This window comes from Globicephala melas, chromosome 1 (assembly GCF_963455315.2).
Source record: "Globicephala melas chromosome 1, mGloMel1.2, whole genome shotgun sequence".
In the NCBI taxonomy this organism is placed as follows: domain Eukaryota; kingdom Metazoa; phylum Chordata; class Mammalia; order Artiodactyla; family Delphinidae; genus Globicephala; species Globicephala melas.
In genome coordinates, this window is record NC_083314.1 from 4,809,689 (window position 1) to 4,833,798 (window position 24,110).

Sequence of the window (24,110 nt, forward strand, 5' to 3'; positions counted from 1 at the left end):
ATATGTCCATGCCACTCTCTCACTTTGTCCCAGCTTACCTTTCCCCATCCCCGTGTCCTTAAGTCCATTCTCTAGTAGGTCTGCATCTTTATTCCTGTCCTGCGCCTAGGTTCTTCATGGCTTTTTTTTTTTTTTTTTAGATTCCATATATATGTGTTAGCATATGGTATTTGTTTTTCTCTTTCTGACTTACTTCATTCTGTATGACAGACTCTAGGTCCATCCACCTCACTACAAATAACTCAATTTCATTTCTTTTTATGGCTGAGTAATATTCCATTGTATATATGTGCCACATCTTCTTTATCCATTCATCTGTCGATGGACACTAAGGTTGCTTCCATGTCCTGGCTATTGTAAATAGAGCTGCAATGAACACTGTGGTACATGACTCTTTTTGAATTATGGTTTTTTCAGGGTATATGCCCAGTAGTGGGATTGCTGTGTTGTATGGTAGTTTTATTTTTAGTTTTTTAAGGAACCTCCATACTGTTCTCCATAGTGGCTGAACCAATTCACATTCTCACCAACAGTGCAAGAGGATTCCCTTTTCACCACACCCTCTTCAGCATTTATTGTTTGTTTGTAGATTTTTGATGATGGCCATTCTGACTGTTGTGAGATGATATCTCATTGTAGTTTTGATTTGCATTTCAATAATGATTAGTGATGTTGAGCATTCTTTCATATGTTTGTTGGCAATCTGTATATCTTCTTGGTAGAAATGTCTGTTTAGTTCTTCTGCTCATTTTTGGATTGGGTTGTTTGGTTTTTTGATATTGAGCCGCATGAGCTGCTTCTATATTTTGGAGATTAATCCTTTGTCAGTTGCTTCATTTGCAAATACTTTCTCCCGTTCTGAGGGTTGTCTTTTCATCTTGTTTATGGTTTCCTTTACTGTGCAAAAGCTTTTAAGTTTCATTAGGTCCCATTTGTTTATCTTTTGTTTTTATTTCTATTTCTCTAGGAGTGGAGTCAAAAAGGATCTTGCTGTGATTTATGTCATAGAGTGTTCTGCCTATGTTTTCCTCTAAGAGTTTGATAGTGTCGGGACTTACATTTAGGTCTTTAATCCATTTTGAGTTTATTTCTGTGTACAGTCTTAGGGAGTGTTCTAATTTCATTCTTTTACATGTAGCTGTCCAGTTTTCCCAGCACCACTTATTGAAGAGGCTGTCTTTTCTCCACTGTATATCCTTGCCTCCTTTATCAAAGATAAGGTGACCATATGTGCATGGGTTTATCTCTGGGCTTTCTATCCTATTCCATTGATCTATATTTCTGTTTTTGTACCAGTACCATACTGTCTTCATTACAGTAGCTTGGTAGTATAGTCTGAAGTCAGGGAGCCTGATTCCTCCAGCTCCGTTTTTCTTTCTCAAGATTGCTTTGGCTATTCGGGGTCTTTTGTGTTTCCATACAGATTGTGACATTTTTTGTTATAGTTCTGTGAAAAATGCCATTGGTAGTTTGATAGGGATTGCATTGAATCTGTAGATTGCTTTGGGTAGTATAGTCATATTCACAATGTTGATTCTTCCAATCCAAGAACATGGTATATCTCTCCATTTGTTTGTACCGTCTTTAATTTCTTTCATCAGTGTCTTATAGTTTTCTGCATAGAGGTCTTTTGTCTCCTTTGGTAGGTTTATTCCTAGGTATTTCATTCTTTTTGTTGCAATGGTAAATGGGAGTGTTTCCTTAATTTCACTTTCGGATTTTTCATTAGTGCACAGGAATGCAAGAGATTTCTGTGCGTTTTGTATCCTGCTACTTTACCAAATTCATTGATTAGCTCTAGTAGTTTTCTGGTAGCATCTTTAGGATTCTCTTTGTATAGTATCGTGTCATCTGCAAACAGTGACAGCTTTACTACTTCTTTTCTGATTTGTATTTCTTTTTCTTCTCTGATTGCTGTGGCTAAAACCTCCAAAACTATGTTGAATAATAGTGGTGAGAGTGGGCAACCTTGTCTTGCACCTGATCTTACTGGAAGTGGTTTCAGTTTTTCACCATTGAGGACAATGTTCGCTGTGGGTTTGTCATATATGGCCTTTATTATGTTGAGGTAAGTTCCCTCTATGCCTACTTTCTGGAGGGTTTTTATCATAAATGGGTGTTGAATTTTGTCGAAAGCTTTTCTGAATCTATTGAGATGATCATATGGTTTTTATTCTTCAGTTTGTTAACATGGTGTCTCACATTGATTGATTTGCATATATTGAAGAATCCTTGCATTCCTGGGATAAGCCCCACTTGATGATGGTGTATGACTCCTTTAATGTGCTGTTGCATTCTGTTTGCTAGTATTTTGTTGAGGATTTTTGCATCTATGTTCATAAGCAATATTGGCCTGTAGTTTTCTTTCTTTGTGACATCCTTGTCTGGTTTTGGTATCAGGATGATGGTGGCCTCATAGAATGAGTTTGGGAGTGTTCCTTCCTCTGCTATATTTTTGAAGCGTTTGAGAAGGATAGGTGTTAGCTCTTCTCTAAATGTTTGATAGAATTCGCCTGTGAAGCCATCTGGTCCTGGGCTTTTGCTTGTTGGAAGATTTTTAATCACAGTGTCAATTTCAGTGCTTGTGATTGGTCTGTTTATATTTTCTGTTTCTTCCTGGTTCAGTCTCGGAAGGTTGTGCTTTTCTAAGCATTTGTCCATTTTATTGGCATATAGTTGCTTGTAGTAATCTCTCATGATCCTTTGTATTTTTGCAGTGTCAGTTGTTACTTCTCCTTTTTCATTTCTAATTCTATTGATTTGAGTCTTCTCTCTTTTTTGCTTGATGAGTCTGGCTGATGGTTTATCAATTTTGTTCATCTTCTCAAAGAACCAGGTTTTAGTTTTATTGATCTTTGCTATCGTTTCCTTCATTTCTTTTTCACTTATTTCTGATCTGATCTTTATGATTTCTTTCCTTCTGCTAACTTTTGGGGGTTTTTGTTCTTCTTTCTCTAATTGCTTTAGGTGTAAGGTTAGGTTATTTATTTGAGATGTTTCTTGTTTCTTAAGGTAGGATTGTATTGTTATAAACTTCCCTCTTAGAACTGCTTTTGCTGCATCCCATAGGTTTTGGGTCATCGTGTTTTCATTGTCATTTGTTTCTAGGTATTTTTTTATTTCCTCTTTGATTTCCTTAGTGACCTCTTGGTTATTAAGTAGTGTATTGTTTAGCCTCCATGTGTTTGTATTTTTTACAGATTTCTTCCTGTAGTTGATATCTAGTCTCATAGCATTGTGGTCGGGAAAGATATTTGATATGATTTCAATTTTCTTATATTTACCAAGGCTTGATTTATGACCCAGGATATTATCTGTCCTGGAGAATGTTCCATGAGCACTTGAGAAGAATGTGTATTCTGTTGTTTTTGGATGGAATGTCCTATAAATATCAATTAAGTCCATCTTGTTTAATGTATCAGTTAAAGCTTGTGTTTCCTTAATTATTTTCATTTTGGATGATCTGTCCATTGGTGAAAGTGGGGTGTTAAAGTCCCCTACTATGATTGTGTCACTGTCGATTTCCCCTTTTATGGCTGTTAGTATTTGCCTTATGTATTGAGGTGCTCCTATGTTGGGTGCATAAATATTTACAATTGTTATATCTTCTTCTTGGATTGATCCCTTGATCATTATGTAGTGTCCTTGTCTCTTGTAATAGTCTTTGTTTTAAAGTCTGTTTTTTCTGATATGAGAATTGCTACCCCAGTGTTCTTTTGATTTCCATTTGCATGGAATATCTTTTTCCATCCCCTCACTTTCAGTCTGTATGTCCCCCTAGGTCTGAAGTGGGTCTCTTATAGACAGCTGCCGTACTGTTTTGATTACTGTAGCTTTGTAGTACAGTCTGAATTCAGGGAGCCGGGGTGCACAAATATTTGCAACTGTTATATTATCTCTTTGGATTGACCCCTATCATTATGCAGTGTGCACTCTTTTGTTACAGTCTTTGAGTTTATTTTGTCTGATATGAGTGTTGTTACCCCAGATTTCTTTTGTTTCCACTTGCATGGAATATCTTTTTCCAGTGCTTCACTTTTAGTCTGTGTGTGTTTTCATATTTGAGTGAATCTCTTGTAGGCTGTATATAGATGGGCCTTGCTTTTTCATTAGTTCAGCCACTCTGTGTCTTTTGATTGGAACATTTAGGCCTTTACATTTTAAGTGATTATTAATAGGTATTACTTATTGCCATTTTGTTAACTGTTTTGGGTTTGTTTTGCAGTCCTTCTGTGTTCTTTTCTTCTTCTTAGTCTCTTCTCTGTGGTTTGATGATTTTCTTTTGTGTTAATTTTGGGTCTTTTTCTCTTTTATTTTTATGTGTCTATTACAGGTTTTTGGTTTGTGGTTACCATGAAGTTCATGTATAACAACCTATGTGTATAGCAGTCTGTTTTAAGTTGATGGTTACTTAAGTCCAAACATTCTTAAAACACTGTATTTTTATCTCCCAACACACCTTTTTGACATCACATTTTACATCTTTTTATTTTGTGCATCTCTTAACTACTTATTATAGTTACAACGGTTGATTTTACTACTTTTATCTTTTAACCTTCATACTTGCTTTGTAAGTGGTTGATACACTCACTATGTTTACTATATGTTTATGAGATTTTTTTAATATATTTCCTTATTTCTAATTTTGGCCTTTTCTGCCTAAAGAAGTCCCTTTAACATTTTTTTGTATGGTTAGTTTACTGGTGATGAGTTTCTTTAGCTTCTGTTAGTCTGGGAAACTTTACTGCTACTTTAATTATGAATGATAACCTTACCAGGTAGAGTATTCTTGGTTTTTAAGGGTTTTTTTTTTTTTGCTTTTTGGGTTTTTTTTCTATCAGCACTTTGAATATATCATACCAGTTCCTTCTGGCCTATAAATTTTCTGCTGTGAAAGCAGCTTATAGTCTTATGGAGATTTCCTTCTATGTAACTAGTTTTTTTCCTCTCTTGCTGCCTTTAAGATTCTCTCTTTAACTTTTATCATTTTTAATTACACTGTGTCTTGGTTTGGGTCTCTTTGGGCTCATCCTGTTTGGGACTCTGTTTCCTGGACTTGGATGTCTGTTTCCCTCACCTGGTTAGGAAAGTTTTCAGCCACTATTTCTTCAAATAAGTTTCCTGTCCCTTTCTCTGCCTCTTCTCCTTCTGGGACTCCTATAATGTGAATATTAGTGTGCTTGATTTGTCCCTAGGATCCCTTAAAGTATCTCTTTTTAAAATTCATTTTTCTTTTTTGCTGTTCCTTTTGGGTGATTTCCACCACCCTGTCTTCCAGATCACTGATCCATCCATTCTTCTGCTTCATCTAATCTGCTGTTGATACCATCTAGTGTATTTTTTATTTCATTTATTGTATTCTTCAGCTCTGCTTGGTTCTTTTTTATATTTTGTAATTCATTATTGAAGTTCTCACTGTTTATTTTCTCATGAGTTCATTGGGCACATTTATGATCATTAGTTTGAACTCTTTATCAGATTACTTATTTCCATTTCGTTTCTTTTTCTGAGCTTTTGTCTTATTCTTTCTTTTCGAACACATTCCTGTGTCTCCTCACTTTGCCTCGCTCTCTGTATAGTTTCTGTGTGTTGGGTAGATGGGCTACATCTCTCCACCTTGAAGGAGTGGCTTATGTAGAAGGTTTCTCATGGGCCCCAGAAGAGCAATCCCTCCTGGTCACCAGAGTCAGATGCTCCAGGGGTGTCCCCCTCTGTGGGCTATGTGTCCTCCTGCTGCGGTGGCACCAAGGTTGCCCACTGGCGGGAAGGCCCACCCAGTCACAACTGCTCTGGGTCCACTGGTGGGCAAGTTGGTTCCAGGCCCAGCTGGTTGTAACTGCTGCAGGCAGCCTGGCCCTTGGTGTGGCTGGCTGCAGGGCTCAGCCGCTCAGTTGCAGGTGTACTGGTGGGTAGGGCTGGCCTCTCAGGGCGGGAGCCTCTTTAGGGGATGCTGGACCCTGGCAAGTCTACCTGCCAGGTGTGGCAGGACGGGAGCCGCTTTGGAGGGGCAGTGGCCAGGATGGGCAGGTTGGATGCAGCTGGAGAACGCTGGGTCAGGACTGCGGTGCTCACAAGACAGATGGAGAATGTCAGAAGTGGCAGCTGCCAGTGCCGGGCCAGCTAGGTAGAGAGAGAAAAATAATTTAAAAAAGGGTGTCCACCAGCACTTCGGTCCCTGAAGAAAGTTCTAACAGATCTCTGCCCCTCAGGACCTGCCCTGAAGCTAGTCAGTGAATCTTCTCCTTCACATATGACCAGGTGCTTTTCCAACCGCTGCCTCTGCATCAAGACTCAGAGCTAGTGAGTCTGTGCAGAAGCCCTTCAAGAGCAGAGTCTCGGTTTTCCAGAGTCCCATGGCTCTCCCAGATGTAAGCCACACTGGGTGTCAGTTAAATGTTAGGGGGCTCCCCTGCCTAGTGCAGGTCCCCCGGGCTGGGGTGCCCCCATATGGGGCCCTGACCCCTTGCTCCTGAGGGAGGGCCTCTAATATTTGTGATATTCCCTCCTGCTTACAGGTCACCGCATGGAGGGTGTGGGTCCTGACTCGATGGTCTCTGTCCCTCTGACGTGTTTCAGTGTGTGTTTCTTTATATCCTTCATCGTAGAGGAGCTGCTCTGCTGGTCTTCACGTCGTCCTCAGATGGGTCACTCTGTGTAGTTATAGTTTTGGTTTGTTCATGGGGTGAGGCGTGTCCGTGGGCTGAGGCATGTTCATGGCATGAGGCGTGTTCATGGCATGGCGAATGCAGGGTCTTCCTACTCTGCCATCTTGGTCCATAACAAAAACTGTAAAAGTTTTTATTTTCTTGTGGAATGAACACTTAACATGATTCAAACATGCAAAAGTAAAGAGAAGCTTATATGAATTCCCAGGTACCTTGCATACATCTTCAACAATTATCAGCTTACGGCCAATCTTATTTCTGTGCCAGCCCTACCCATGATCCCTCCCCACCTCTGGATTAATTTGAAGTAAATACCCAATAGCATATCATTTAACCCTGCAGATATTTTGAGGTAAATCTGTAAAAGATAACTACTTAAAAAACATAATCACAGTGTAGTTCAAAAATGGGACAGATTGAACCTCAAGAAGAGTAGTAACCGTGATGGGGTGATGAGCCATATCAAATATATACAAAAGGTAATTTTTAAAGGCCCCTCCTGGCTCACCTTTATAGACTGTTAGATTAGCTCATTACTCTAAAAATTGTTAAATAAAAGGAAGGAATTATCCTATTTTTCTGGTACACATTGTATTTCAGGATAGCCACATAGTTAATAAGACAGTTCTTTATGGAATGCCAACAAATAAATATAAAGGAAATGCTTTTGAAAAGCATAATTTTGAAGTGCCTACTGAAATAATGGATTTAGCCAGCAGTTACTATAGGATGCTAAAACCATCAGGTGAAAGGCTGATAAAGTTTGTAGTGGATGCACTGCCCAACCACACCTGAAGCCATTAATCAGTCTTAGTGCCACCCAAAGTGAGACATCTGATCACCAGGTGCCTCCAGGTGTGATGCACTGAGAAACACATCAACACCTGTGGGAATTCTTGCCAAAAACAGAGGGAAAACCCAGAACCTGAAGCTAACCAAGCTCCAGATGTAATTGCCAGTTTATAGGAAACGAGGGTAAAATAACACATTAAAGGACACAGGTGGCATGGAGCGGGGGAAGGTGGAAGGGATCGTCCTCTGAGACGAGGGACATGTCAGCCAAATCCAGTGCTACCCTGTTGAGATTCTGGTCCAGATAAACTCACTCAAATATTTCGGGGGCAGTAAGGGAATATGAGATATTAGAGAATAATTATTAATTCATTATGTATGATCATGATATTTGGTTGTGTTAAAAAAATCTATCTGTTAAAGCTACATAGTGAAGTATTTACAGGTGAAATGATGCATTGTCTAGGATTTGTTACCTTGAGACCCAAGAGCAGCCTCACCTAAGAGCGTGTTAGAATCAGAACCTGTACCAAACTCCAAGAGATGTACATGCACTTTAATGATTGAGAAGCATTGCCTTAAAGTACTTGGTGTGAGGGAGAGTGTGGGTAAGGGATAAAAGCAACAAGATTGCAAGTATTGATTATTATTGAAACTGGGGGCTAAGTGCTTGGTGAAGTGATTGCCTGTAAGTCAGGGATTCCTAAATCGGGGACCGACAGACTGGGAGAGCGGGCAGAGTGTTTATGTACTCAGCCCAGTGATTTGTTTTTTGTTGACTGGTTTGAGATGTGAGCGTTGAGGTAAATGTTGTCTGATATCCTCCCCTTCCTCCTGCCCAGCTAGTCAAGTTACTGGCTAGTATTCAAAACCCCTGAATGCATATTTCTTTAAAAAGTATTCCTTGTCAGATCAAATTGTTGGTTAAAATTTACGGAAGAGACATACCTTAACGACTTAACGCCAGTGTGTCGATCTCTCTCTGTAGCCGCGCCTAAGAAGGACTCTTCAGAGCCTGGATGGTGTTCTGTGCGCTGACAATGATGAGGACGCAGAAAGAGCTAGCAAGTAAGTCGCGGGGTCTCCTGTTCTGTTACGCGATGCGGCTCAGCGGCAGAAGCTTTAGGTTACAAGAGAGATGTAAAGAACGTGCACTCCCAGAGATCAGGTTTTACTCCCTTGTGGTATATTCTTCAGCAGGAGGAACCAGCGCTAATTGGAGTCTCACGGGGGATGAATCTTGAGATGGGAAAGCAAGATAGACCTGAAATAACTTGTTCTTGGGAAGCAGTAACGTCTGCAGCAATACCTGGGATAGTGTTAAAGGGGAAACAGAAGCCCACTCACTAAGTTAGACTCCTACCCTCCTCCTGAAGAGGGCCAGGTAGATATCAGGAACGGTGAAAGTAGTCAATAGAAACAAACCAGATAGGCGAGGGGCGGGACCTAACTCCATGGTGGTATCAGAAGAGGAGAATTTAACGCAAAGTGTTAAAAATTAATTTTAACATAAAACAAGGGAAACAATAATAGTATATGTTCAACTTCTAAAACAATTTTAAGATATTTTGGGATGACAGAATCAACATTCTTTTTTCTGCATTAAGTATATCTTTGTTTATATAAGACAAGTGAATAAACAAATAAAAGGAAAACTATATAAAAATACTGAAAGTGAACTTGGAGTTAGCAAACTTCCCAGGTATTCTGGGAACCTGATATTTCTAAGGCTAATGTCCCAAATTCCCCAGGATTAGACTGTGAGAAGCCCCGCTTGTGCTTCCGGATTGATAAGGAGCCATAAACGTTTGTTTGCTCTCAGTGCACATACTCAAGATTTCCAGCATTTGAATCGGTGTGTACATCACTACAAAGAATTTGGCCATGAACCAATTATCCACTTTGCTGTTCTACAGAAATATTACATTGGTTTTAAAACTCCCACCTTAGTTGACGATCTTTGGTAAGAGGTTGCTTGTAAGTAGCATTCGTGGTCACGTAATCACCAGTGCGTGTTTTCTTTTTCTTCAGGTTGTCCTCTGAAGACGGAGAAGAAGCGTCTGCTTATTTCTACGAAAGTGACGACTCTCTTGAAACCAGAGCACAGGCCCCTTCCTCGGGTGAGATGGACTTGCTGGGCGAGATCCTGGACACGCTGAGCACGCACAGCCAGGACCAGGGGAAGCTGGCGGCGGCCAGGAGCCTGGACTTCTTTAGGTCGATGGACGACATTGATTACAAGCCCACGGTGAGTCGATTTTCCAACTGGTAAAATTAAATGAACAGTTTCTCGCACTCACTGTGATGGCTTTTGTCATCACCTTAGTTGGTAGGAGCGTTTGACCTCAGATAAGTGTCAAAACTCCAAAAATACTGTAAGAGTTAATCATTAAGAATTATTTCTAGTAACAAAATTCCAGTATTTTCCCTTTTATTTATGCAATTCTGGTGGTTATTGTCATTAATTGAAATTATTTTGTCAAGCAGTAGTATTTTCCTACAACCTAATTTTATAGTTGTCTTTTCTGGGGAACTTTTAAACGTGAAATGTTCCCACTTTTTTTCTGTATTTTCTGGATGTTCAAAAAAGTTTTAATAAATGTATTAATTCAAGTAATGTTTCATTGTATTGCTTTAGAAATAATACTTTAAACAGATTGAACTGGCTGCTTTAAGAACACAAGAGAGAGAAGTATAAGTAATTTCCACTCTGTTCTGATGGTAATAAATTCCAGAACTTGGCATTGATTATATAATATAGTTTGTCTGCTTGTTTTTTGTGTTATTTTGAAGGATTGTTTTGCAAATCCTTTTTATTTTTCAGCTTTTTTGTAGTATAATGACAAATAAAAGTTGTGTACATCCAAGGTGTACAACTTGATGTTTTGAAATGCTGACCACAGATGAGCTAATTAACATATCCCTTATCTCACTTAGTTACCTTTTCTTTGCGGTGAGAGCACTTGAGCTCTACCTTCTTAGCAAAGAACTGTGGTCACCGAGCTGTACATTAGGTCCCAGCACTTTTCCCACCTGCACGACTGAAACCTGCCCCTCCAGCATCTCCCCATTTCCCCACCCCCCATCCCCCTCTGGTGACCCCCATTCTACTCTCGACATCTGAGTTTGACTATTTTAGGTTCCACATATAAGTGACATCATGCAGTATTTGTGTTTCTCTGTCTGGCTTATTTCACTTAACATAATGCCCTCCAAGTTCATCCATGTTGTCACGAATGGCAGGATTTCCTTGTTTTTAAAAGCTGAGTAACATTCCATGGTGTATACGTACCACGTTTTCTTTACCTGTTCGTCCATCAATGACATCTAGGTTGTTTCCATAGCTTCACTATTGTCAATAATGCTGCCGTGAACACGTGGGTACAGCTGTATTGTCAAGATACTGATTTTATCTTCTTTGGATACATACCCGGAAGTAGGTGTATTATAGATTGCTGGATTGTATGGTAGTTCTGTTTTTAGTTTTTTGAGGATCCTCCACACTGATTTCCACAGTGGCTGCACCAGTTTACACTCCCACCCGCAGCGTGCGAGGGCTCCTTTTTCTCCACACCCTCGCCAACACTTAGGGTCTGGTTTGAGTTTTATAGGTGATTGAAAGGTGCAAGGGCCTGGGCACCCGTATCCATCTCACTTCATTCCTGTTGAGGGCGCCCTGGGAGGTGTTCAGAGCTAACTGTCTATGCTTCATTTCCTCTGGGAGGGACTTTGAGTTCCCAGCCTTGAAAGATACTGATTTCAAAATGGAAAACAGTACTGCTGAAGTAATGCTATAATTTTCTTCCATTTTTTCTAAATGCGCTGTTTCTTCTCTCAGAATAAATCCAACACGCCCAGTGAGAACAACCTGGCCCTGCTTTGCGGTGGTTCCGGTGACCAGGCCGAGTGGCACCTGGGGCAGGACGACAGTGCCCTCCACGGCAGGCAGCTCCCGCCCTCGCCCAGGAAGCGGGTGGCCTCCAGCGCGGGAACGGACTCTCTGTCCATCCTCAAAGAGGAGAACGGTGAGCGACGCCTCGGCGTTGGTGCCGCGAGCCGGCCCACAGAGCTGGGAGAGCCGGACCCCGCTCCAGGACTGGGTTTGCCGCTGGCTTCGCCCGGAGCTTCCCAAACAGAGAAGAAAGAAACACTAAGCCAGACTCCGGGTGATCCGCTGGTACCCAGCCTTGGGCGCCGTCCGTCTTTTGTTCCTTGGGAGAAAGAAGGGAAAGGAGCCAAAGAGACTTCAGAAGGTTCTGGACTGCTTCAGGAGGTGGTGTCGTTATGCCACGTAACATCTGCCTTCCAGCAAGACTTAAACATCTCAGAAGGAAAAGCAAGTGGAAACCAAGCTTAAATCAACAAATGAAGAGTCCGTCGCTTGCATCCAAGCTTCTACGGAGACATTTTAGGAGTCCCTGTACCCTATCATAAACATAAAAGGATTGGTAGAAAAGACAACTCTTCCTACCGTCTAAACATTGTTTTTCATTTGGGACATTTCTCCCACTCGTCTGTCTCGTGGTATATAGATTTATCCACTGATTTTTAAATGTAAAGCTAACTCTTCTACTGTGCTCTTAAATCAGGTACTAGCTTGTATGTATGTTGAAAGTATATATTGAACATATGATTTCCCAGTATTTGGTGCTTAACGCCACTTATTTTATTTAAACGAAGTATACATCTAACCCTTGCACATAACCAGTAGCTACTGTACTAACCTGGTTGAGCATGAACTGGCCAAGATACCAAAACCTATCAGAACTAGCCTGAAACTGTTGACCAACTAATTGCCTTAATCTTAAGCCTATATTAAGCATACTTACATAATTTATGGAATTGCAGGTAAATTTTGAAAGATAAGTTATAAGTGTTCTGCAGAGCAATAATGCCTTTTTCTATTCATCAAATCAAGGACAAAGTTCATTTTTTCAAAGTTAAAAAGCTCTCTTCTGGACACTGCAGCCATGTTTTCCAAAAGGTATAAAGGTTCGCATTTACCTTACATGTCACTCAGCGAAATATATGAAGTGCTGGATTACAATGTGAAATTAATGACTTCTGTTTACAAATGACACTTTAAGTTTTTTCACAGTCTTTCTGTATGACTTTGCTAAAGTAGGAGTCACCCCCAGGAAGCCAAATGTGACATAAACTGTCCTGATAAAAAAGTGTTCCTATCTGTTTTTCCCTTAACTAATAATTCTCTACCAGAATGCTTCATATCATCTCAGATGGACTTCTTAAAATAATTGACGTTATATTTTGGAAGTTTCAAATTTATAGAAACCGTGTGGAGAAAGTACAGTGTCCCCATGTCTCCCTACTCAGTTTCCGCTGTTTTTCATATCCTATGATGTCAGTGCAGTACGTCTTCACAATTCATGAACCATGCTCCATGCACATTTCCTTAGTTTTTCCCTGCCATCCTTCTTCTGTCCCAGAATCCCACCCAGGGACCACATCACACTTGGCTGCCACAGCTCCGTAGGCTCCTCTTGGCTGTGACCCTCTCTCAGACTTCCCTGGGTTTTGACGACCTTGACAGTTTTCAGGAGGACTGGGCAGATATAGATATGCTGTAGGATGCCCCTCTGCTGGAACTTGTCTGGTGTTTTTCTCATGATTGATTGATTGTAACGGGACGGTTGGGTTTTGGGGAGGGGGTTACAGAAGAAAAGTGCCGTCTTCATCATTACATCTTATCAAGGGTCCATGCTGTGCACATGATTTGTGAATGTCGATGTTGGCCTTGGTCACCAGGCTGCGGTGGCGTTTGTGGGGTTCCTCCCCTGTAAAGCCGTTCCTTCCCCTGCCGCTCCTACTGCCGTCTTCAGGAGGAAGTCGCCGTGTGCCGCCCACACTGAGGCTTGGGGCTCGTGCTTCCTCTCCGTGAGGGCACGGAATCCACGTAAATTACTTGGAATTCTTCTACATGGGACATCGTCTCCTGTCTCTCAAATTCACTTTCACGCTTTGAAGTTCACCTGAGAAGGAATCGTGCATTGACTGCTTGATGATTGGCTAGATAGACAGGAATAATCAGGAAAAAAAACCCAGTGATGCTATGGTTCATTTGTTGTTAGTATGTTCAATATATATACTCTATACGTCCCCACTCATGATTTTTGTTTACATTATCATTTTAGGAAAGGTGTTTGAGAACCCATTCAAGAACCCTCATCAAGACTGTGCTCTAAAATATTTACTGAAATCATAATTTAATTTTCAATTAAAATCCTGGAAGGGGGTTTGTTAAAAACATTGCGTAAAATATTCATTCAGGTCAGTCTTTAAATAATTTAAAGAAAATGACCAAGTTTTACTTTTCTAAAGTGCATTTCAAACTCTCAATGGATATATTTTGGGAGGACAATTATTCATTCATGTTTATGAAGGAAAACAAGGAAGACCTTGTTTTCCATATAAGGATAGATTCTGTATGTATTAAGGAAAAGGGTGTTTAATCCTTTTTTAAATTTAATCCTTTTTTTTAAACACAAAAGATTCAAGGTTCCTGTCAAATTTTGCTTTTATATACTCGTTACAAAATTCCATTTTATTTAATTGAAAGATATAAAAAAGTCCATTTATCAGAAGAGCTATTTTAAATAAGAAGGAAAAACTGTCACTCTGGTCGTTAATCTGCTGGGCAAATATTCTTCATAATTTTTGAAAAGAATGTAAAGCAGCCCTCTAATGTGAATATTGGAATGAGGTATTTTTCCTTCAGAATTCACTGTCTGGAGACTGGGATCATTGTGAGTGTAGCACAGGCACAATTTGGGTTTTGATCCATTTGCTTGATAAGTTTCAAGGCCTCAGAAACGTGAGTTTTTTTCCTGTCTTTTGGTCCCCTCACCAGATGTCTGACTGCACTGCTGTGTGTGGTGAGGGTATTCATCCACTGACAAGTCACATTTGTGTCAAGATATTTTAAACTGAATTTGTGCCTTATTTTAACATACAAAATCAGCTCTTATATTCCATGTTGGAAACAAAAGCAAAACCCCTGCATGTTATTCTTGGAAAAACTCCAAAAGACTAGTAGCAAGTATTCGTATTTCAAACCGTTAACATTTTAAGTATTCAAAGTCTGCTCTGAAACTAGACTTCCCAGTATTATGGTGGCTGTACAGAGAATGAAGTGACATTGAGGCGAGTTCTGAAATAAAAGTATTTTTCCTACTATCTTCACATTTTCTATTATAACTAAACCAAATATGTGTAAACTCTCCTGCTGTTTGAATTCTTTTTTTTTTTTTTTTTTTTTTTACCCCCAAGGAGCAACACCTGTTATACAACAGAATTGTATAAACAAATCAGACCTTTGGCTCTGAGGCCCAGTCTTTATGTGACCTCTAGACAAAGTCACAATTCTCCCCAAATCCCACTCTAGTTATTATCCTTTTGCCCTTGGGTATTGCATCCGTGGTATTTCAGGGGGATAGAAGAGTCGTGTGTGAATTTAGGGGCTCTTGTTTTGTTAAGTGAGACCGTGTTAAGTGGTATATTTTGATGGCTACCTACTTTAGCATATTTTAGAAAGGCACCAAAATATAGCATGAGTACTTTTCTGATTAAAAATTAAAAACTCATTTAGGAACTATTTATCAGCTGTTGGTACTGGTCATACACAAGGTACAGTAACTGTGGACATAGGGAAATAAAAGAATTGGCCTAGTCCCTGCTGTGCAGGAACTAATTAAAAGGAAAAGGAATTGTAAATCCCTGTTAACAATAATAACGATAATGTATTTTGCTTAGAAGTTATTCAGCCAAGATTCTATCACCAAAAAAAAGGCCTTTTTAAAGCTGCTTAATATAAAACGTGCTCTAAGTACAGAACCATTGTACCATGTCTAATTTGATTAACTTTCTCTACTGTTATACGAAGTACAGTAATGCTGCTACCTAGGATACCTACTTTTAAAGGCCAGATTCAGAGGCTCTTAGAAACTAAGTGTTCTCGTTTACCTGACTGTCCATCACCACTCTGCTCTCCTATCACCAGGCAGCGAGGCTCTGATGAAACCATGTCCCTTTGCACTACTTAGGGCCACGTCACTCGAATCAGGATTAACTGAGCATGCAGATGCATGTTGATGGGATCTCGTTTTACTGTCTTTACCTTGATAATAGCATTCTCTAGAAACTGCCTCCCCTCACACACACACATACACTTTTAAACTAAAACTGTCTGTGACAGTGCTGTTGTGAGGAGTTTGTGCTCGTATCCTAATAAACAGGACCCAGGAATGCTAATGAGTTCATCGTTTCTGAAGTAAGGTGAAGAAGTAGACTGCTGATAAAGAGGACAAAACTGTGACTATTCTCATAATTAGTAGATCTTATTTTCTAGAAAATCTGAATTTTTCAGGAAAAGATTATTTTCATGAATAAATTTTCTAATCTGAATTCCATTTTGTTTAGCATACAATATCCTGATTCTGGGTAGATATTTGTATATCAGAATATAAATTGAAGAATGTAAAATGAACACCCAAACCTAATTCCCCCAGACCACTTCTTAATATATGAAATGCTTTCTACAAACTGTCAGTATTGACGTCTTTCCTCTGTCGAGCCCAGGAATCTGTTAGTGTGTGTTTCTTAAATCTTGTTTAAGAGGCAGAGTTGTTTTGAGCAAATCAGTTAACATTGTGATTTGGTCAAGGTAGGGAATTATGTGTATTTAGAAAGAAGCATGTTTTATTTTGAAAATAATAGGATTTTGTGCAATATTTTTTCTTGCATAATTTAGTTCATATAAATACATCTGCTTTTCTAGCAGATGCCTTAAGGTCATGTTTTTCAGTATTTGTGTAAAACTGTATGTAGCAACATTCCATGTGATTTTAGAGAAAACATTCTTTATACCGTTGGCAGGAGAAATGTTTTTATTTAAAATAATTATGAATATTGCATTAATATATCATAACTAACTGCCTCAGCAACAATAAATATGCAACAAGAAAATTCTGAATCTTAGATTACTATTGACAATACTGTTACTTTAAGAGAAATGTGTATAGTGCAAAATGCTGATTCTTCATGTGTACATTTAACAAATAGTTCTGTACCACATAAATCTAGATGGCATTTCTATGGTGATGACAAAACATATGTCAACTGTAATATCCTTTGTGATGAATCTTTGGTAAGATTTATAAAGGGCATTGCCAATACTTTTTGACTGTGTAAATTAAGTTAATTTTTGTATAATGTACAGTTTGTTTAACCTTAGAGCTTCTATAGATTTCTACTTTTGTTATACTTGAATGAGGCAGAAGCACTGTGGAAAATCTGTAGCTCTGGATGTGATAATGCAAACATACCAAAAAAATAAAACAAGGTACTGAACAGCAAACTTAACCAGATGCTTTCTATCCAGAAAGCTATGTTTTTTTCAAACCATACTTAAGTGAAGTAATTTAAAATATACAATCTTTTATCTTAAAAGATTGCCAAGTCACAAATGATTACCTCTTTGATATGATAAATCTCTGAGTCTCTTCGTCTCTGTGTTACTTCATGTTTCGGAAGAGAGCCTTGTTGAGGTACATTGACAAATCTGCCCTTTGGTTGATTACATGACTTTTAGGACAGGCCAGAATTAGACTCTGTGCATCCTAAATGCACCATGTGTGTTGAGTCACCATCCTTCACATAGTCTAGTTTCCATGTGGTTATTTGGAGAACCTTTAATAATCATATATCAAAAATGAGATTTCTTAAATCTGTCATGATTCAGTACTTAGAGCAATGCCTAAAACAACAAGTATGAACTGCCTAAAACCTACAGTTTAAAATGCATAAAGCTTTTTTACACAAAAGGTACATGAGAGGTTAAAAACTGAACTTTCCCAAAGCTTATTTCTCTTTCTTTAAATGAATAACTATTTGGAAGGACTGAAAAACTCGAGCTTTTTGCTAGCCATGGTGACTGGTATCCATACACACCTTCCCAGCATCAAGATGTGCGTCATTGTTCTTGCATCCTTGAGGCTACAGGATAAGAGTCATCTCTAAAGCTGACTACTATTGGGAGGACTTTGTAAAAGTATTGTTTGGGGAATTTTAAAAACTATATGCAAAAGTAAATATTGGATGAATGACACATTACCATAAAGTGCCCAACGATGCAGGTTTAAAATAAAGTTGGTCATAATCAGAACTGCCTGGTGGTGACTCTTTTTAATGATTGGCTATAGTGCTCCTGAGGAACTGTCGCAAGGACCCTGCATCTCCATATCGGAGCCTCGTGACTGCTGCAGTGTAAACTGAGCCCTAAACCTTTCTGGCGGGTTTGCTGGGGAGGCATCTGGTCAGCTAATTTCATTGGGCTCTGAAACCACAGAAGAGGTAATCAGTGTCACTAAGGACAGCACAGCAGGTCTAGCCAAGCCAAACGACTGTTTACTGACCTTCACGTAAGAGTCGAGGACGGACGGGAGATGCTCCCAAGCCTGGGAAGATGGGCTTCTCATCCAGGGACTCTGAAGGTCCAACCTAGAGCAAAAGTCAAACTGGAAATAAGCACAAAATTTCCCTTGGGTGCAGAATTTCTGTGAATAATATGCTGAATTTTTCTTGTTTCCATAGCGGGAGCAAAGGTCTGACCCTGAGAAAGACAGCATCCTTGGAAGCCTAAGATATAGCTGTGATTGATTTTGATTTTTAACACTTTGCCTGCCACTGTCATAGGGGTTAGTCTCAGTACCGCTTAGTGTCTGTGTCTAAGAAAGATGGTCATATCTTAATTTTATAGATTTAAATACAAAAACCCAGTTGGATTTTCCTTATATATAAATGAAAGAGAATACTCTTTTTGGAGTATTATTTTGTAGTGAGTCTGACAATCTTCTTGCCGGGAAGTAGCAATGAATTATAGGACACACAAAAATGTATACATTTATGGAAAATATAGTATTAACAGCATAAAAATTAAATAGTGTACTGTGGAAGTTTCTAGGTGAATTAAAACCTTCCCCAAGTTCTGTCATTGGTATGGTCCTGTTACCTAATTTCCCTGAAGCTTTATTTCTCTCTATTTAAAATAGAAGTGTCTGTTCTTAGGATGAATTCGTAATATTGAGACACTTTGTGTACATTGCAGCTGCCATATACAGTCTGCCCTCGGTATCTCTGTGTCCACAACCACAAATCCAACCAGCCCAGATCGGAAATACTTTAATAATTCCAGAAAGTTCCAAAAAGCAAAACCTAAATTTATCCCCCACTGGCAACTATTTACATAGCATTTACATTGTATTTTACAACTATTTACATAGCACTTAACACTGTATTAGGTATTACAAGACATCTAGAGATTAAAGTACATGGGAGAATATGCATGGGTTATATGGAAATACTGTGTCATTTTATATGAGGGACTTGAGCATCCTTGGATTTTGGTATGTGGCAGGGTGGGGGGAAGGGGTTGTCCTGGAACCAATCTCCCATGGATACCAAAGGATGACTATAATTTGAAGGGTAGAAAATATGCCTAAGTACTCGATTTCATTGGAACTGATGGATGTTTGGAGTATAAAACCATAAAATATAAAACTATAAAAATCTTAGCTTTTGGCTAATCCAGTGGCTCTCAAACTTAGCTTTTCATTAGAATCAGCTCTACAGTTGAAAAAAACAAACCTGGACCATGCTCCTAGGGTTTCTGGAGAAGATGCTTTAATTAGTCCTTTGCAGACATGAAGAAACTGATGAACAAAGGAGGTAAGTAAGCCCTTAGCGTCTCAGAGCAACAGGTGGCTTGGCTGGGACGGGAGCCTGATGGTGGCTTCAGCCCCATGCTGTGGGGCAGGAATGCGGGACAGAAATTAAATGGCACGCTTAACACACAGTCTCTCCTGTAAGTATTGGACAAGGCTTTCTGACAAAATGCACTAGGCAAGTTTTAAATTTTGAGTACAGAATTTCCTGATAGATTTTTGGGAGATGGTATTAATTAATTGCCTTCTCCCCCCATTCCCCAGCTCAGTTAATTCAGTCTCCACTAACCCTTGTTGTGTGTACATGTGTTCTCTGTGGTACCTTTCCCTCTTCTTTTCCCTTCCTTCCTCTTAGTTTTATTGGCATGTATGAGAGTGGATAGGGCAGCCTCGCCTTGATTATGCATTATAACACAGGGAACACCTGGTGACATAGCAATGTGGAGGAAAAGGAAAGGCATAACATGATTTTTTTTTATTGTGGCGCCCCTGTTATTGACATATAAAGTTTTTGAGAGCACCTAAATGTCCTTCTCAAAATCTCCACAGATGTTTATCTACTACTTTAAATTTTTTTCTCATGGTCAAGAACCAGCATTCAAGATAAACTTCTTACTCTTCACTTTTGTTATTTTAAAATCAAACCCACTTTAAAAATGGAGACCATTTCATACTCATGGTGTTTTGTAGTAACACCATTTAAACATTAAAGCAATGTATTTAAAATTTACAAATTACTTTTTACAACTGTAGTTTCTAATTTGAGGACTCAATTTGGAATATCAAAATACACTGACGGTATTCATTTAGTATTTTATCTAGTTTCCCCCGAAATATAAACTTAAAAGTATAATTTAATGCATTTTAACAAATGTATGAAGTCATCTACCCACTACCATGCTAAGACTTAGAACATTCTATCACCCAAAGACTTGCTTTGTGCTCTTTTGCCATTATCCCCTCCTCTTGATCCTGGCTTCTGGCCATCAATAGATAGTTTTGCCTTTTCAAGAATTTCACACAAATGGAATCATACAATATTGCCTTTTATGGCTGGCTTCTTTCACTTAGCATAGAGCTACTGAGATGTCTCCATGGTGTTGCAGGTACCAATGGTTTGTTCACTCTTATTGCTGAGTATATTGCATTGTGTGGATAGGAAACAATGTATTCATCTGATCTCCTGTCCAAGCACATTTGATTGTTTCAATTTTAGGATCTTTATGAATGACACTGCTCTGTACATGTGAATGAGTACAAGTTACTGTGATGACACTTGTTTTCATTTCCTTGAATTAATACCTAGGGGTGGAATTTCTGGGTCACACGATAAGTATGTAACCATCAGAATGTGGGAGTTTCAGTTGCTCCAGTAATGCGGAGCAATTCACGTAGCTTCATTGGAGAAGAGTATATTCAAATCTTTGACCCATAATTGTATTGAGTTGTTTCTCAATTACTGACTCAATTTGAGTAATTACTCAAATTACTGACTTGGGAAAAGTTTTTAAAATATATTCTGGATTTATTCCCATGCTGTGGGCAACTGAATGCTCTCAGGGCTCCAGGTGCCCCCAGGGAGGAGAGGGTGTGACTGCCTGCTTCTCAACTACACAAAAGGAATCTCTGCTTGTTCTCTCCAGTCTGTGGATAGTGCTGACTAGATGTTGATACAAAATTCTTCAACCAGTGCTCCTAGTTGATGTTCTCAGTGTAGTTTGAATTAGCACTCTTGAGACATGAAGGAGACAAGATGGCAGAGTAGGACTTGAGCTCACCTCCTCTCATGAAAACACCAAAATCACAACTAACTGCTGAACAACCATCAACAAAAAAGACTGGAACCTACCAAAAAAGATACTTTACATCCAAAGACAAAGAAGAAACCACAATGAGAAGACAGGAGAGGCGCTTTCGCAATATAATCAAATCCCATACCTGCTGTGTGTGTGACCCATAAACTGGAAAATAATTATATTGCAGAGGTTCTCACACAGGAGTGAGAGTTCTGAACCCCATGTCAGGCTCCCCAGCCTGAGGGTCTGGCATTAGGAGGAGGAACCCCAGAGCATTTGGCTTTGAAGGCCAGCAGGGCTTGAGTTTAGGAGCTTCACAGGACTGGGGGAAAGAGAGCCTCCACTGTTGGAGGGTGCACACAAGATTTCACATGCACTGGGACCCAGCACAAACACTGACTCCATAGGAACCTGGGCTAGAACTACATGCAGGTCTTGGAGGGTCTCCTGGGGAAGTAAGTGGGGGGCCAGCTGTGCCTCACAGTGGGGGCAGGGACACTAGTGATGGAGGCCCCAGGAAATACTGATCAGCATGAGCTCTCCTAGAGGGCGCCATTTTGGCACTGAGAACTGGCCCCACCCAACAAACAGCTTGCAGGCTCCAGTGCCGGGATGCCTCAGGCCAAACAACGAATAGGGTGGGAACACAGTGCCACCATCAGCAGACAGGCTGCCTAAAGTTGTACTGAGCTCACAGCTACCTCTAAACACATCCCTTGACAAGGCCCTGCTCACCAGAGGGACCACACGCAGCTCTACCCACCAGTGGGCAATCACCAGTCCCTCTCACCAGGAAGCCTGCACAAGCCCCTGGACCAACTTCACCCTCCAGGGGGCAGACACCAGATGCAAGAGGAACTAGGATCCAGCAGCCTGTGGAAATGAGACCACAAACACAGAAAGATAAACAAAATGAGGTGGCAGAGAAATATGTTCCAGACAAAGGAACAAGATAAAACCCTAGAAGAACAACTAAATGAAGTGGAGATCGGCAATCTACCTGAAAAAGAATTCAGAGTAATGATAGTAAAGATGATCCAAGATCTCAGAAACAGAATCAAGGCACAGACTGAGAAAATATAAATAATCTTTAACCAAGACCTAGAAGATTTAAAGAACAAGCAGATGAACAATACAATAACAGAAATGAAAAAATACACTAGAAGCAAACAATAGTAGAAAAAATGAGGCAGAAGAATGAATAAGTGAGCTGGAAGAAAACATGGTGAAAATCACTGCCATGGAAGAGAATAAAGAAAAAAGACTGAAAAGAAATGAGGACAGTCTCAAGACCTCTGGGACAACATTAAATGCACCAACATTTGCATTATAGGGGTCCCAGAAGGAGAAGAGAAAGGAACCGAGAAAATATCTGAAGAGATAATAGACAAAAACTTCCCTAATGTGGGAAAGGAAACACTTAGGTCCAGGAAGCTCAGAGAGTCCCATCCAGGATAAACCCAAGGAGGGACACACTGAGACACATATTACTCAACTTGACAAAAATTAAAGACAAAGAGAAAATACTAAAAGCAAAAAGGGAAAAGCAACAAATAACATGCAAGGGAATTCCCATATGGCTATTAGAGGATTTTTCAGCAGAAACTCTGCAGGCCAGGAGGGAGTGGCATTATATATTTAAAGTGATGAAAGGGAAAAACCTACAACCAAGAATAATTTACCCCGGAAGGCTCACATTCTGATTTCACAAAGAAATCAAAAGCTTTACAGACAAGAAAACGCTAAGAGAATTCAGCACCATCAAAGCAGCTTTACAAAAAAATCCTAATGAAGCTTGTCTAGGCAGAAAGGAAAAGGCCACAACTAGAAACAAAAATAATTACAATTGTAAAAGCTCACCAGTAAAGGCAAATATATAGGAAAGGAAGGAAATCACACACACACACACACACACACACACACACACACACACACACAAAAACCAGCAATCATGAGAAGAGGACAGCACAAATGCAGGATACTGGAAATGTATTTGAAATTAAGAGACCAGCAAATTAAAACAACCTTTTTTATATAAAGACTGCTACATCAAAACCTCATGGGAATCACAAACCAAAAATCTACATTAGATACACACACAAAAAAGAAAAAGCAACCCAAACACAACACTAAAGATATACATCAAATAGAAAGAGAAGAAAACAAAAGAGGAAGGGAAGAAAAAAACCTACAAAAACAAATCCTAAACATTAACAAAATGGCAATCAGAAGATACGCATCAATAATTACCTTAAATGTAAATGGATAAAATGCTCCAATCAAAGGACAGACTGGCTGAATGGATACAAAAACAAGAACCATATATATGCTGTCTACAAGAGACCCACCTCAGATCCAGGGACACATACAGATGGAAAGTGAAGGGATGGAAATAGGTATTCCATGAAAATGGAAAACAGAAGAAAGCTGGAGTAGCAACACTCATATCAGACAAAACAGACTTTAAAGTAAAGCCTGTTAGAAGAGACAAAGGACACTATATAATGATCACAGTATTAATCCAAGAAGAAGATACAACAATCATAAATATATACAAACCCAACATAGAAGCACCACAATATATAAGGCAAATGCTAAGAGTTCTATAACACCTCACTTACACCAATGGACATATCATCCATAGAGAAAATCAATAAGGAAACACAGGTCTTTAATGACACATTAGACCATGAGGACTTAATTGATATTTATAGGACATTCCATCTGAATGCAGCCAAATACACATTCTTCTCAAGTGCATATGGAACATTCTCCAGGATAGATCACATGTTGGCCACAAAGCAAGCCTCAGTAAATTTAAAACATTGAAATTATATAAAGCATCTTTTCTAAACACAACAGTATGAGACTATAAATCAACTTCAAGGAAAAAAATGCAAAAAAACACAAACAAGAGGAGGCTAAACAATATGTTACTAAACAACCAATGGGTCACCAAAGAAATCAAAGAGGAAATCAAAAAATACCTAGAGAAAAATGACAACACAAACACGACAATCCAAAATGTATTGGAGGCAGCAAAAGCAGTTCTAGGAGGGAAGTTTACAACAATCCAATCTTACCTCAGGAAACAAGAAAAATCTCAAATAAACAATCTA

General features: G+C 39.4%; 1 protein-coding gene across 4 annotated transcripts in view; it reads left to right on the plus strand.

The window, feature by feature from the left end:
• DENND1B (DENN domain containing 1B) overlaps positions 1–17,618 on the plus strand; it is a 253,377-nt gene extending 235,759 nt beyond the window's left edge. For all 4 annotated transcript variants that reach the window (XM_030884092.2, XM_060294108.1, XM_060294197.1 and 1 more), the window contains 3 exons: positions 8,446–8,525; positions 9,489–9,705; positions 11,296–17,618. In XM_030884092.2, coding sequence (XP_030739952.1) covers positions 8,446–8,525; positions 9,489–9,705; positions 11,296–11,814 — 816 coding nt within the window. In that variant the 3' untranslated portion in view covers positions 11,815–17,618. The remainder of the gene's footprint in view (positions 1–8,445; positions 8,526–9,488; positions 9,706–11,295) is intronic.
• Positions 17,619–24,110: the final 6,492 nt, after the last annotated feature.